The sequence below is a fragment of the Nomascus leucogenys genome, chromosome 15 (genome assembly GCF_006542625.1).
Source record: "Nomascus leucogenys isolate Asia chromosome 15, Asia_NLE_v1, whole genome shotgun sequence".
NCBI lineage: Eukaryota > Metazoa > Chordata > Mammalia > Primates > Hylobatidae > Nomascus > Nomascus leucogenys.
Window position 1 is genome coordinate 63,888,947 of NC_044395.1, and position 13,885 is coordinate 63,902,831.

The 13,885-nt window shown below is 43.7% G+C and overlaps 1 protein-coding gene across 4 annotated transcripts in view; it reads left to right on the top strand.

The window, feature by feature from the left end:
• Window positions 1-11,996, top strand: part of FCHSD2 (FCH and double SH3 domains 2) — a 335,209-nt gene extending 323,213 nt beyond the window's left edge. For all 4 annotated transcript variants that reach the window (XM_030829076.1, XM_030829079.1, XM_030829077.1 and 1 more), the window contains 6 exons: window positions 5,251-5,334; window positions 5,455-5,632; window positions 5,920-6,140; window positions 7,170-7,299; window positions 7,780-7,862; window positions 9,869-11,996. In XM_030829076.1, the coding sequence (XP_030684936.1) occupies window positions 5,251-5,334; window positions 5,455-5,632; window positions 5,920-6,140; window positions 7,170-7,299; window positions 7,780-7,862; window positions 9,869-9,952 (780 nt within the window). In that variant the 3' untranslated portion in view covers window positions 9,953-11,996. The remainder of the gene's footprint in view (window positions 1-5,250; window positions 5,335-5,454; window positions 5,633-5,919; window positions 6,141-7,169; window positions 7,300-7,779; window positions 7,863-9,868) is intronic.
• Window positions 11,997-13,885: the final 1,889 nt, after the last annotated feature.

Consider the following 13,885-nt stretch of genomic DNA (forward strand, 5'->3'; position numbering starts at 1 on the left):
TTATATTTACTTGAATGTCCCAGAACTAAAATTTAAGGTCCTTAAATAGAGAGATTCCTAAGTGTCCGAGTGATTTTAAACAGTTCACATTCATTCAACATTCTCTCTGTTGGCATATCCCAGGCACATCCCTGCGTTAAATAGACTATGAACATCTATTTAGTCAGTTAATCATTGAATAGAGTGCCCAATATGTGATACACTGGGGGGATGCCAGAATGAATATGACGTCTCTCCCCTCTAGGAGTGGACAATCTATGAAGGGATAAATATTAAACTGGAAAATAGAACAAGTGTGAAAAGATTTATAGTAAAGGTAGAGCCACTAATTCTACCTGGATCGTTGGCAGCAATTTTACAGATGAGGTGGCATTTAAATTAGGTCATGATTTAAGACCTTTCCAGATGCAGTGAGAAGGTAGGGAGAGGAAAGAGCCTTCTAAACAAAGAGAACAGCAGGTATAGAGACAGAGTGTGGTGAGAGTGTGGGGCGTTCAGGAAATGTTAAATTCAGTGGTGTAGGAGCAGGAGAACAGAGGGGCTGTGCATAAAGATGTTTGTTGTCAGATAGTAAAGGGCCTTGGGTACCAGACTTAGAGGTTTGGTTTTTATCCTGGCTAGGAAGATCCTTAGATGGCCTGAAATCAGATTGGACTTTTAAGAAGCTAACCTGGTTATGGTATAGATATTCTAGAGGACAGATTAGGATACAGAGGAACTGACTTTAAGCCTAATCATAATTCTTATAGTCCACACCAAAAAGGAGGCCTCGAATAATCTGGTGAGAACAAAGAAAGCTATATTTAATGGTTAGAGTTGGCCGGGCATGGTGGCTCACGCCTGTAATCCCAACAGTTTGGGAAAATGAGGCAGGTGGATCACTGAGGTTAGGAGTTCGAGACTGGCCCAACCAACATGATGAAACCCCATCTCTACTAAAAATACAAAAATTAGCTGGGCGTGGTGGCAGGCACCTGTAATCTCAGCTACTAGGGAGGCTGAGGCAGGAGAATTACTTGAACTCAGGAGGAGGAGGTTGCAGTGAGCCAAGATCGCACCACTGCACTCCAGCCTGGGTGACAGAGCGAGACTCTGTCTCAAAAAAAAAAAAAAGGTTAGAGTCAAAAGCCTTAAGAATGTTCATAACTTTTGACCCTTTTAGCATCCATCCTAAGGAAATAAATCATAATATAGAAACGTTTTGGACACAAAAATGTCCTTTCATATAGTACTGCTTTATAATATATGGCGCTTCTGCCCAGCCAAACTTAATCTTAGTTTTCATATTTCTTTGACTCCCCGCTAAAGGTCCATGAAGGGAGAAGTTTTGTCTCTGTATGTTTACCTTGTCTGTGTGTCTTCAGCCCCTAGGACAATGCCCAGCACGTAGTAGGTCATTAGTAAATAATTGTGGAATGAATACTTGAATGATAGAAGGAAGGCATGAACAAATGAATCCTTCTCTTGCCCTCATTCTGATAGTGACATCAGTGAGGATAATAGAGCTCATGACTGGATGCAATGGCTCATGCCTGTAATCCCAACAGTTTGTGGGGCCAAAGCAAGAAGATCACTTGAAGCCGGGAGTTTGAGACCAGCCTGGGCAACAAAGCAAAACCTGGTTTCTACAGAAAAATTTTAAAATTAGCTGAGCATGGTGGCACATGCCTATAGTCCTAGCTATTCAGGAGGCTCAGGTAGGAGGATCACTGGAGCCCAGGAGATCGAGGCTGCAGTGAGCCATGATTACAGCACTGCACTCCAGCCTGGGTGACAGAGTGAGACCCTGCCTCTAAAAAATAAATTTAAACAAAATTTAAATTCGGCAGTTCAATGAGAATAATTAGACATTCATATACTATAGCCATAACATATAATATTATGAAACTTATTGAAATTTATGTTAGAGTTTTTCTATATAAGAAGAAACCCTCATGTCCTAATATTAAATTAAAAGGTAGGATACCAAATTGTATGTACCGTAAGATCTCAATTATGCATATTTTCCAGCTTTTCTATGATGAACATGTATGATATTATCAGGAAAAACATGTTGTTTTAAAAGAAATACAGGAAATTTGGAGAGATACTGGTGGAAACGGAGCTCTGGTTGTCACTGGATACTAGGACTTAAGGAGACAGTATGAGAGCATGTGTGTATTTAATAACCATTTACTGCTCACAGTCTTTAGTTGGGGTAAGTGAGAAGAAATATAGTCCCTAATTATTTCTAGTAGGAAGCTCACAAGGACAAACTCATTAGAGCATCATGGTAGTCAGTGTCATGGGGACGCTCAGAGCCTTTTAAGAACAAAAGGAGGGTTGGGCACGGTAGCTCATGCCTGTAATCCCAGCATGTTGGGGGGCCAAGGCGGGCAAATCGCGAGGTCAGGAGTTCGAGACCAGCCTGACCAACATAGTGAAACCCCATCTCTGCTAAAAATACAAAAAATGAGCCAGTCATGGTGGCGTGCACCTGTAATCCCAGCTACTTGGGAGGCTGAGGCAGGAGAATTGCTTGAACCCAGGAGGCAGAGGTTGCAGTGAGCTGAGATGGCACCACTGCACTCCAGCCTGGGCAACACTGTGAGACTCCATCTCAAAAAAAAAGAGCAAAAGGAGGAGCAGCCTACTCATCATGAGTAGTCTGGGAAAACATATGCGCTCAGTCTCAAATCAAAAGTAATCATAACTACTATCTATCTATGTATCTATTTATTTGTAATCCCTTCAATAACCCTATGAGGAAGATACTATCAAACACCCCATTCATTCAACAAATAGTGCTTGAGCACCTTCCATGTATCAGTGCTGTGGGCTTTTCTAGGCTCTGGGATATAGCATTGATCAAAACAGACAAAAATCTCTGCCCTCATGGAGCTTATATTCTAGTAGGAAAAAAGAAAACTGAGGTTCAAAGGTATCTTACAGTCACTTGCCCATAAAAACATACTGAAGCTGGACTTAAACCGACAGTAATCTAAGTCTGCTCATCAGATAGGAAAGAGGGAACAGAACCTGCTGGATGGAAGAACACCTGATAAAAGCACAGAGGCAAGGATGAACATGGTATGCTCAGAGAATAGAAATAGTGTGCAGGGGCCAAAGCGTCAAGAGACCCACAGGGAACAAACTCTGCAGGGTCTTGATAGCCATGCAAAGAACTTGACCTTGTTAGGTGGAAGAATTGGTCATCACTGCTTTAGGATGGGATGATCAAGCTAGTGTCTGCTTACATTGGACAACTAGTGCTGCAGTGTTGAAAAACTTGCACGGACCTCCATGGTTTTTTTGTTTATTTGTTTTTTGTTTTTTGTTTTTTTGAGACAGGGTCTTGCTCTGTCACCCAGGCTGGAGTGCAGTGGTGTGATCTCAGCTCACTGCAACCTCTGCCTCCCTGATTCAAGTGATCCTCCCACCTCAGCCTCCCAAGTAGCTGGGATTACAGGCACTAGCTGGGATTACAGGTGCTAGCTGGGATTACAGGCACGTGCCACCACACCTACCTAATTTTTTGTATTTTTCATAGAGACAGGGTTTCACCGTGTTGCCCAGGCTGGTCTCAAACTCCTGGCCTCAAGTGATCCACCCACCTTGGTCTCCCAAAGTGCTGGGATTATAGGCGTGAGCCACCTCACTCAGCCTCTCCGTAGCTTTTTATAAGGGCAGCAGTTTATTTAAAAGTGTACTACCTCCCTGGTTTGCTGTCACATACATTAACATCTGGTTGTGTTGATACTTTTTAGGTCTTGCCATGGAAAACATTTTTATTACAAAATTGCCTTTTGCTGGCATATTCAATGCATAGTGTGGTTTCAGAGTAGTGAAGGAATTCCATTGGAAAAGCTATCAAGGGTAAATGAGTGGGGTTTTTTCCTCAATATTATTTTTCTGTCTCAGGGAGCTATGGCAACATCCAGAATCTGGATTTTGATGAAATGTTTTAATGTTCATAAAATGGGAAATTGATCTTGAAAATGACCCCTTTTTTGCCTTATTTTTGTGTAACTTGTAGTTAATTTTATATTTTGAGATTGTGAGATTTTAAAAACTTTATGGTTTTAGGTGATGGTTTTAACCCATCTTGGGACTTGGGGAAAGCTTTTAAGACTGTTTTCTAGAGAGCCAGAAGCCAGCAGGCCCCTGCCTATTACACATGACAGGCAAGGCTGTTAGGAAGCAAAGCCACACGGACTTTCCAGCCCCTCTGTGGAGCCTCAGAGCGTTTACAGATTTGGCAGTCTCAAGGGCAACATGTGGGTGGCTGATGCTGGTGGACTGCTGCTGTCAGGGATAATAAAACCATTATGGTTAGCAGCTTGTACAGTAGCATGCAAATGGATGATCTCAGTCTCCACACAGTTAAGTTGGAGCATAAGAAATCCAAACCATGACTGATCTCAATCATTTCCTTTCCTACAATTTTCTTCTTTTGGCCACTGCTTTACAGTGATTCCAGATCAATCCTAGGCACTGCACCCACTATCATCAAATTCATGTACATAGTTCTTTGCATTTTCACTGCATGCTTGTCCATGGGAGCCCTCTGGTAGCAGTTCCAATTCAGTGCCTTCTCCTTTGCCTTTGCTTCTCAAATCATCACACTTCTGTGCTTATTCATCCCACATTGACTCACATCCTCCAGAAAATGGCAGGATTGTCATTTCAAAGAAATGGAGGCATCAAGTTGAATAACTTGATACAGAAGCTGGAGTTGGAACCCAGGTCCTCTACTTCCAGGAAGTGCTCTCTTTTTTTGTTTGTTTGTTTTTTTAGAGACAGGGTCTCGCTCTGTTGCCCAGGCTGGAGTGCAGTGGCATGCTCATGGCTCACTGCATCCTCAACCTCCCAGGCTCAAGCAATCCTCCCACCTCAGCCTCCCGAGTAGCTGGGACTACAGGCACGTTCCACCATGCCTGACTAATTTTATTTATTTATTTACTTATTTATTTATTTATTGGTAGAGATGGGGGTCTCGCTGTGTTGCCCAGGCTCACATGTTCTGTTCATTGAACCTCATTGCCTCTTGAGGATTCAGTTTCTTGAGTTTTTGTTATGGTTTTATTCTGTTTAGTTTTTTAAAGTAAAACTTCACCTCATTATGAAAGTTTTACAGCATTTAAATTTTCATGTTCAACATGTTTCTCAAAATCATTTCAATATTTTGATCCCCAGTTTTTGTCATGATCAGCTCACATCTGCTCCTTATCTAACCTTTTTAATTTTGTCCATGACCATCCTACATTGCAGGCTTCTCAACCAGATGAGTTGACCATTGAGGAACATGAGGTGTTAGAAGTGATTGAAGATGGAGATATGGAAGACTGGGTAAAGGTATATTCCTTTGCTCATATCGCCCCTTCTTGTGACATTTTTAGGAGTTTGTTTTGGTCTTTGTTGTGCCCTGTCTAAATTGTGTGTGTAAACTTGTTTTGTCACATGTCTTTTACCCAGGCTCGAAATAAAGTTGGCCAAGTGGGTTATGTGCCAGAAAAGTACTTACAGTTTCCCACCTCGAACAGCCTCCTGAGCATGCTGCAGTCCCTGGCCGCTTTGGACAGTCGGTCACACACGTCCAGCAATTCCACGGAAGCAGAACTCGTTTCAGGCAGCCTCAACGGAGATGCCAGTGGTAAAGACTGAAACAAGGCACTCTTTATTTGGTCACATTTGACCTAAACTGTATTGCCCTAGAGTAAGCCTTTCCTCCTGTCCTATAATATGCTTTTCTTTATATGGTCACATTTGTCCTGCACAGTAGAACCCTAAAGTTAATCATTCATCAGTGAGTAAAAAAAATTACAACTTTAATCCTATTCTGTATGATGCTCTTTTAGTTGTCATGTGAGCATAGGGGTGGTTGCAGAAGCAACCGGCTGTTAATTATCTTACCAGATTTGTTTTTCTCTTGCTCCCTAGTCTGTTTTGTGAAAGCACTTTATGATTACGAGGGCCAGACAGATGATGAGTTATCTTTTCCTGAGGGAGCAATAATCCGTATCTTGAACAAAGAAAACCAAGATGACGATGGCTTCTGGGAAGGGGAATTCAATGGGCGTATTGGAGTTTTCCCATCGGTGCTAGTGGAAGAACTTTCAGCCTCAGAAAATGGTGACACTCCATGGATGAGAGAGATTCAGGTACCTGAGAGGGGAGACAGTTGAATTAAAAGATGTTTAAAGAAAATTGCTCCCAAAGGGTCTGTGGATCCACACAAAAGTGGGCTGCAATCTCTGCCTTACCCTCACCGGTCCTTGGTTGCCAGTGTCTGCACAACTGAATTTGGGAAACCAGAGACTTGTCAGTCAGTCCCTTGTGGAATATGGCCATCCTCCCACACCTCCATATTCCCACATTCTCTTCCTTGAATCGGTTAACCAAAATGCCAAATTATATGTGACATACCAAAGATCGTTTTGGTAGAGAGAAAGAAACAAACCGAATAGGGAAGGCGTTGCTCTGTGGTTAATTTACGTAGTAAAACTCTTAGCTGGCTCTCTCTCTCCCTCACTGTCAGAGCCTCCTTGCCTAGTCCAGGTCCTGCCAGTCTATTTCAGAGAATTAATGAGGCTGCCAGAGCCCCCAATCCCCACTCAATGACCCTAGACTTAGTTCATCACAGGGAAACAGCCTTTAAAGGAACCTCTAATTCAGTCAGAGCTTAGTTTGTCCCCTCAGGGATCTATCACTGCAGGCCAGACAGGTAGAGGAAGAAAGAACGTGTTTGCCGATCTTGTTTGCATGGTGATTGTGACACCTTAGCCTAACATGCACAAAACCTGGGGAAGTCAGAAATTCAGCAAAGTATTTTATCTTCACCCCAAAAAATCCAACTTGTTCCTTTTGTTGTTGTTCTTTGCTAAGTTTACTGAATTGACTAATTTGGTACATTTTCAATAGAACCCTAGAGAGTGGCTTCACTTGATAACTGTTTAAGATAAACTAAAATCAGTAATGTGATGAGATCTGTAAGAGGAAAAAGTGAAGTGCAATGCAAAATTGGGGCTTGAGGTGGTTATTTAGTGCTCAGTTGCCTCTAATGAGGTTGACAAGTTTCAACAGTCAGCTTAGCTTCAGGGAAAAGGGATGAGTACAGAGCAGTCAGAGAAGCAGCCAGGCTCTCCTTCCTGGAGGGGAGCACCGGGTAACCTCGCTTCCCTTTGCTGCAGATCTCTCCTTCCCCCAAGCCACACGCCTCCCTGCCTCCACTGCCGTTGTACGACCAGCCTCCCAGCAGCCCCTACCCCAGCCCAGATAAGAGGAGCTCCCTGTACTTTCCCCGGTCTCCTTCAGCAAACGGTAAGGGTTCTCCTGGGCATGGGTCTAAATGCATTTTCACTTCAGAAGCCTGCATATTCTCCTGAAAGGCAAAATACTGCATTTGCTTTTTTTTTTTTTTTTTTGGAGACAGAGTCTCACTGTCACCCAGGCTGGACACCCAGGCTGGAGTTCAGTGGCATGATCATGGCTCACAGCAACCTAACTCCTGGGCTGAAGTGATCCTCCTGCCTCAGCCTCCCTAGTAGCTAGGAATACAGGCATGCACCACCACACACAGCTAATTTTTGTATTTGGGGTATTATTCTGTCACCCAGGCTGGAGTGCAGTGGCGGGATCATAGCTCACTGCAGCCTTGAACTCCTGGCCTCAAGTAATCCTCCCACCTCAGTATCCCAAAGTGCTGGGATTACAGGCTCAAGCCACCATGCCAGCCTTGCATCAGCATTTTTATTGCTCAACAACTCAAGTAAAATGAGCTTCTTTGGTTTTCTCCCTTAGAAAAAAGCCTTCATGCTGAGTCACCAGGATTCTCACAGGCATCAAGGCATACTCCTGAGACCTCATATGGCAAACTGCGACCTGTAAGTCTCTGATCTTGCAGGATTATAGAATGCATAGTTCTTCCAAATTGAAAGTAAGGAATTAATGTTTCCCTGTGACCCCCATGTTGTTACTGACTATGCCAAACAAGGATGAACTGGGTTTGGGAAGGTAAAAAGAGCTATTGAAAAGGAAGGCCATAGAAATCAAGTCATCTTGGAACATTTAATCTACACTGGAACTTTTTTCACTGAGCCACAGTGAGATTGCAAGATGATGGCTATGAAAGTGATTTAGATTAGAACAAGCTTTATGAGCATTAAAGCGGGCTAATTGTGAAACACTTTTTTCAGTAAGCATTTAATTTTACAGGCCTCTATTTGCCTCTTTGAGGAATACTGAGATGAAATAATAAGCTAACTTCATGGCCTTAAAAGGCATTTATTCTCCGGGTGAATATCTTATTGCAAAGTTACCTCTCCTCACCCTTCACTCTACTGCCATCTGCATTCCACCCACGACTGTACTCCAGGGTCATAACTTGCACATTGGTAATCCAGTTGGATTCTTTGCAGTTTTATTTTCCTTGACCTCTATTAGCTTTTGATACCGTTCCTTTACCACTGGCTTCCTTTGGCTTCATTCATTCAGCAAATATGTATTGAGTGCTTTCTTAACGACTTGAGTCTTTATCCCAAATGAGGTAGGAAGCCATTGTAAAGGGGTAAGCTGGACAGTGTTGTGGCTGGTGCATTTTTAAAGCATCGCTATGGCAGCTAAGAGGCGGATGGATGGAGGGTGGCAGAAAGGACATAGGGAGCGATTAGGAGGCTGGAGCAGCATCCAAGAAAGAGGTGGTGGCAACATGGACTGGTGGGTAAGAGTGGGAACAGAGAGCAGTGGGCTGATGTGCTTCTCTACATTTGCCTCGTTTGCTTTCTTCCTCTCTGGTCCTACCTTTCTGTGGACCTTTGCAGCCTTGCCTCCACCCGTCTCTGCTGATAATTCTCATGATTCTGTCCCTGGGCTGCTTCTCTTGAAGTTGTTGAAAGCACTCTTGCCGAATGACCTCATCTACTTCCACAGCTATGATAACCATTTATATACCAGCAAGTCTCAGATTTATAACTGCCAATCTGATCTCTTCTCTTGAGCTTCAGATTTGTGGATATCTCAGTTTATGTCCCAGATCCCCAAAACTCAGCAAAAATGAGTTATGTTCCCTCCCAGACATGTTCCTTCTCCCATATTGCCTATCTTGGTAAATGGAACCCCCATCCTACTGGTGTTCTGGCATCATTCTTAATACCTCCCGCCCCTGCCTCCCACAGTCATTCCCAAATCCTGCCAGGTATACCTTGCAGACAGCTCGCAAATCTTTCCACTTCTCTACTTCCCCTACTGCCAGTACTCTCATTTGGGCTATTGTTAACTCTCATTCAGAGGATTACAAAAGTCTCCTAAGTTGCCTTCTTACTTGGACCCTTGCTTGCCTCTGATCTTTTCTCCAGTTGTTACTGGAGTCATCTTTTCACAGATCTGATATTGCTTAAAATCCACCAAAAACTTCTCTTTTGCCTACAGAATAAAGCACAGATTTATTTATTTTTTTCTTCTTAAAGCAGATGTTTAAACATGGTTTAACAAGGCCCTTCACGACTTAACCCTGTCCTACCTTTCTAGCCTTATCTTTTGTAACTCTCTTCCCAAGACATGCTGAAATGTTTCATTTCTCTAAGCATTAGAGCTCCCTTGCTTCCAACCAGACCTTTGCTTTGGAGGATGTGCTAGGATCTCAGTCATGGGACTCTTGTGCCCATGAGGTTTTTAGCCTAGGCAAGAAGCTGATTTGTGGGCTTGATATTTCATTGAGAACAACTGCTTCTCAGTGTAGGAAATAGTGAAGACTAGGTTGAAAGCATGTGCTCACAACATTTCTGAGACCCCTAGGGTGCCCACGTCCTTGGACAGATGAGTGATTAGATTTTGGGGATGCTTCAGCTACTGAGTCAGGAACTGACTGAAAAACTACTTGTTTCCTGCTCAGGTCCGGGCAGCTCCCCCTCCACCTACCCAGAATCACCGAAGGCCAGCAGAGAAGATTGAAGATGTGGAAATCACACTGGTGTGATGATGGGCTTGCCCATCCATTACTGCTACAATCAAGGCCAGGCTTGGAGTTTGGCCAGTCTTGTTTTTTAGGCACCTTTGCATGATGATGACTCTTGAACAGAGCAAAAAAACAAGGAGGATTATGTGTGACTGGGTGGCCTGGTAGACTCCTCCCACGTTTTGAATATTGCGTGCCTTTTTTTTGTTGTCATTTTCTATGTCATTTCTCCTACCATAGCACAAATCCTAGTGGACCCTAGGAGCAAAGAGGGGGGCAGCCCTCATGCCCAGCAGCGGTCTGTTTTTATATGAGACTCAAGACCAGGCCTCATTCCAGGGCGCAGTCCCAAAATTACTGATCATGTGCACTCGTACAGTATATTACTGTGACCACAAGGATGTGGCAAAGATTCTCATCTTTCTTCAAGTGGCTTTTGCTCATCTGATTGAGAATTAATCAGATCATGTTGGCTACATAAGGAAACAGAAGGAGGGATTTCAGGAGAGGCTGGCTCCTCCCCAAGGTTAGTCCCCAGACTGAGAAAGTGAAACCTTATTGGGAAAAATTGGACTGCCCTGAATTTAGCACCAATTGCATTAATGCACATCTCTTCCACAACTAACAGACTTAAAATAACAGTGTCCTTCATATTAATATCTGTGCCATTCATTTAGAATTAGCAGAGCTAATATGGAGGGGGCTGAACTAGTAGCCACATCTTGTTTATCACATAGACTAATAGAAAGGAGGCTGTGGCTAAAGCAGAAATGGAACTTCCGGATCTGAAATTAGCCAATATAATGTTCTTTTGTATTTGGGTATTTTTCATCTTAATTTTTACAGCATATACTCTTCTTACCAGTATCCTTACAATCCGAATGTCTAGATAAGTTGAGGACACATACCTGCATTGTTGAGCTTCTCTACTGGGGACACCCCTGGCATTATTTTATTCCCAAGCCAGCAGACCGGCCCAGACAGCCAGGTTGTGGCTGGTCCAGACCAACTGCTATGGTGGAAAATGCAGCTTCCAGGTCCCACTACCCTGACATTTCCGTGGAAGGAAGAACCTGGTGGCCCGTGGAGGAAACCAGCTTTCTAAGAGAAAGGACTGAAGGATTCCGCATCCTGCACAAGTACAGATTGACCAGGAAAAGACAAGTGTCTCCTGTGTGTCACAGGGAAAGCCAGGAGTGGCCTTCTCTGCAGGCCAGCAAGCCTGCAGCAGCAGGTGCCCCCAAGTCAGGTGCTGACCATCCGCTGTCCGCTCCTGTAGAAGGTAGGGAGCACAATACCTAGGGACTAAGGGATGTTTGCCGGTTGTGGTTTTTTTTTTTTTTCCTTGGTTAAGAAATCAAATTTGCAGAATTTAATCTAAAAGTTGTGTTATGCTTTGAAAACTCCATCCCTCCTAAGAATCTTAAAAAACTTGAAATGCTCGCCAAATGTCCCCATGGGATTTTTGACCAAAAGTAAGGTCATAACTGAAGAAATGTTTAGTTCTTTGATCACTTCAGTGACAATACCCATTGATGAATCTTCTCCATGATTTGGGGGTTTTTTTCATTGTTGTTTTTTACATTTCTTAACCTGTTGATCTATTTGAGGTCTTTTGTGTTTATCAAACTTATTCTTAAGTTTAAAAAAGAAATTAAAAGGGTGGTTTTTTTAAGATTTTAAAGTTTGCTAACATATTAAAAATCTTCAAATGCTTATTAAATAGAGCAGTTCTTGCCACCCAGTCTTGTATTCTGTCTTTAGCTAGCCAAATTGTCCTTGAATTTGGGTTTTCCACAACCTCAAATGGTTATTTGAAATCTTTTGTTGTATTTTAAAATATTTTTTGGAAGAGCTGCTAATTTTATTTTAAAAAACAAAGTTGTGAAAATATGCCTCCTTTTTAAAAAATAACCCCTCCATCTAGGATATGGAATCCAGCACCACAGTGCACAGCTCAGGGCTCGGAGGGAGCCTCTGTGCAGATGTGCTTTCTTTACAGTGGCTGTAAAAAGTTTGTATTTATTATGTATAAAATGTTGAATAATAAAAAAATGGAATTATGTTTTCTAAGTTTTAATATAGAAAGGTTTGGGTAAACAGACCTTTCCAAAAAGCCCATGCTTCTTATAAAAACATTCCTGGGCCCTCCTTTAAACCAGCTAACAGAGAGAGGAGAAAGTAAATTAATCCATCCATGAGACACAGTCCCTGAAGCCCCCATGATGGCAGTAAATAGGTTACGGTCTTTGCTTTTCCCATGGGGAAAAAAAAGAAATACGTGAGGACAGTACTGTGGGACATGTGCTAGAAGGGAGGGGCAGATAGCATAGAGGCAGCTGAGGAGGGAGCTCTGATTCTGCTGCTGGAGGGATGAGAGGAAGGTCACTGAAGTCCCCTTGCCGGTTGTGACCACTGGCTTCCAGGAAGCGGGCATTCTGGATGCCTCTCCCCTTTCCTAAACCTCCACCCTAAGGAGTAATGAATTGTGTGAAAGGAGATTTTCTCGGTCCCAGGGGTGGATGGAGCATTCTTAGTTAAAGGCTGAGTCCCCCTGGCTTCCAGCCAGCCACACTGAGGACCAGGACACAGCCTGTTTGGGGAAGGGCCCCACAAGCTCTCCTCTTTCCTGGAGCTGGGGACATGCAGTAAGCATTTTTCCAGACATTATCCTGTGCATAAGACTCTTAAGTGTACACACTGCTTGTTTACATAAAAATGTGTTCAGCCGGGCGCAATGGCTCATGCCTGTAATCCCAGCACTTTGGGAGGCCAAGGCAGGCAGATCACCTGAGGTCAGGAGTTTGAGACCATCCTGACCAATGTGGAGAAACCCCGTCTCTACCGAAAATACAAAATTGGCCGGGCATGGTAGCTCATGCCTGTAATCTCAGCTACTCTGGAGGCTGAGGCAGGAGAATCACTTGAACTTGGGAGGCAGAGGTTGTGGTGAGCTGAGATTGCGCCATTGCACTCAGTCTGGGGAACAAGAGTGAAACTCTGTCTCAAAAAAAACAAAACAAAGGCCGGGCGCGGTGGCTCACGCCTGTAATCCCAGCACTTTGGGAGGCCGAGGCGGGTGGATCACAAGGTCAGGAGTTCAAGACCAGCCTGGCCGAGATGGTGAAACCCTGTCTCTACTAAAAATACAAAAAAATTAGCTGGGCGTGGTGGCGGGCGCCTGTAATCCCAGCTACTCGGAGGCTGAGGCAGAGAATTGCTTGAACCCGGGAGGCGGATGTTGCAGTGAGCTGAGATCATGCCACTGCACTCCAGCTGGGACACAGAGCAAGACTCTGTCTCAAAAAAAAAAAAAAAAAAAAAAACAAAACAAAACATGTGTTCCAGTATAAATGTTGGGTAGATTCCTAAGTGTGGAATTTGAGAGTCAAAAAGGTATGTATTTAATTTGGTTAGATTTTGCCAAATTGGCCTCCTATAAGGACTATGGATCCATTTACACTCCCACCAACCGCATATGGACTTAGGAGCCAGGAGGTCTGGGTTAAATCCTGGCTCTTGACAGCCATGGGGACTGAGCCTGTGTCCTCATCTGGAACTGTGAGGAATAAGACTGGCTCCAGGAAGGCCATATAAAGTGTGTGCCACAGGCTGGTCATCACAAACTCTTCTCACCACCACCTCTCCTGCCTCTTCGCAGTGTCCTTCCCTTCAGAACTAGGGTCCTTGATAGTCTTCCAGGCCCATAGTAACACACAGGGTTGTCATAAGGCCCAAGGGAAAGAATGTGTGTGAAGTGCTCTACCAAAAATGTGGGACGGGCTGTCAGGACACGAAATGTCATTTCCGTCTTCTGACTTCTCTGCCAGTGAAAGCTGCTTTCGGTACTGGAGGTTCCATCTGTGACCAAGGGCAAAGTTCAGCTAACTGCCTCACCCCAGTGTCATAGCTAAATTTTGGTCTCCTTCATCACAGTAACTGACTTGATGCATG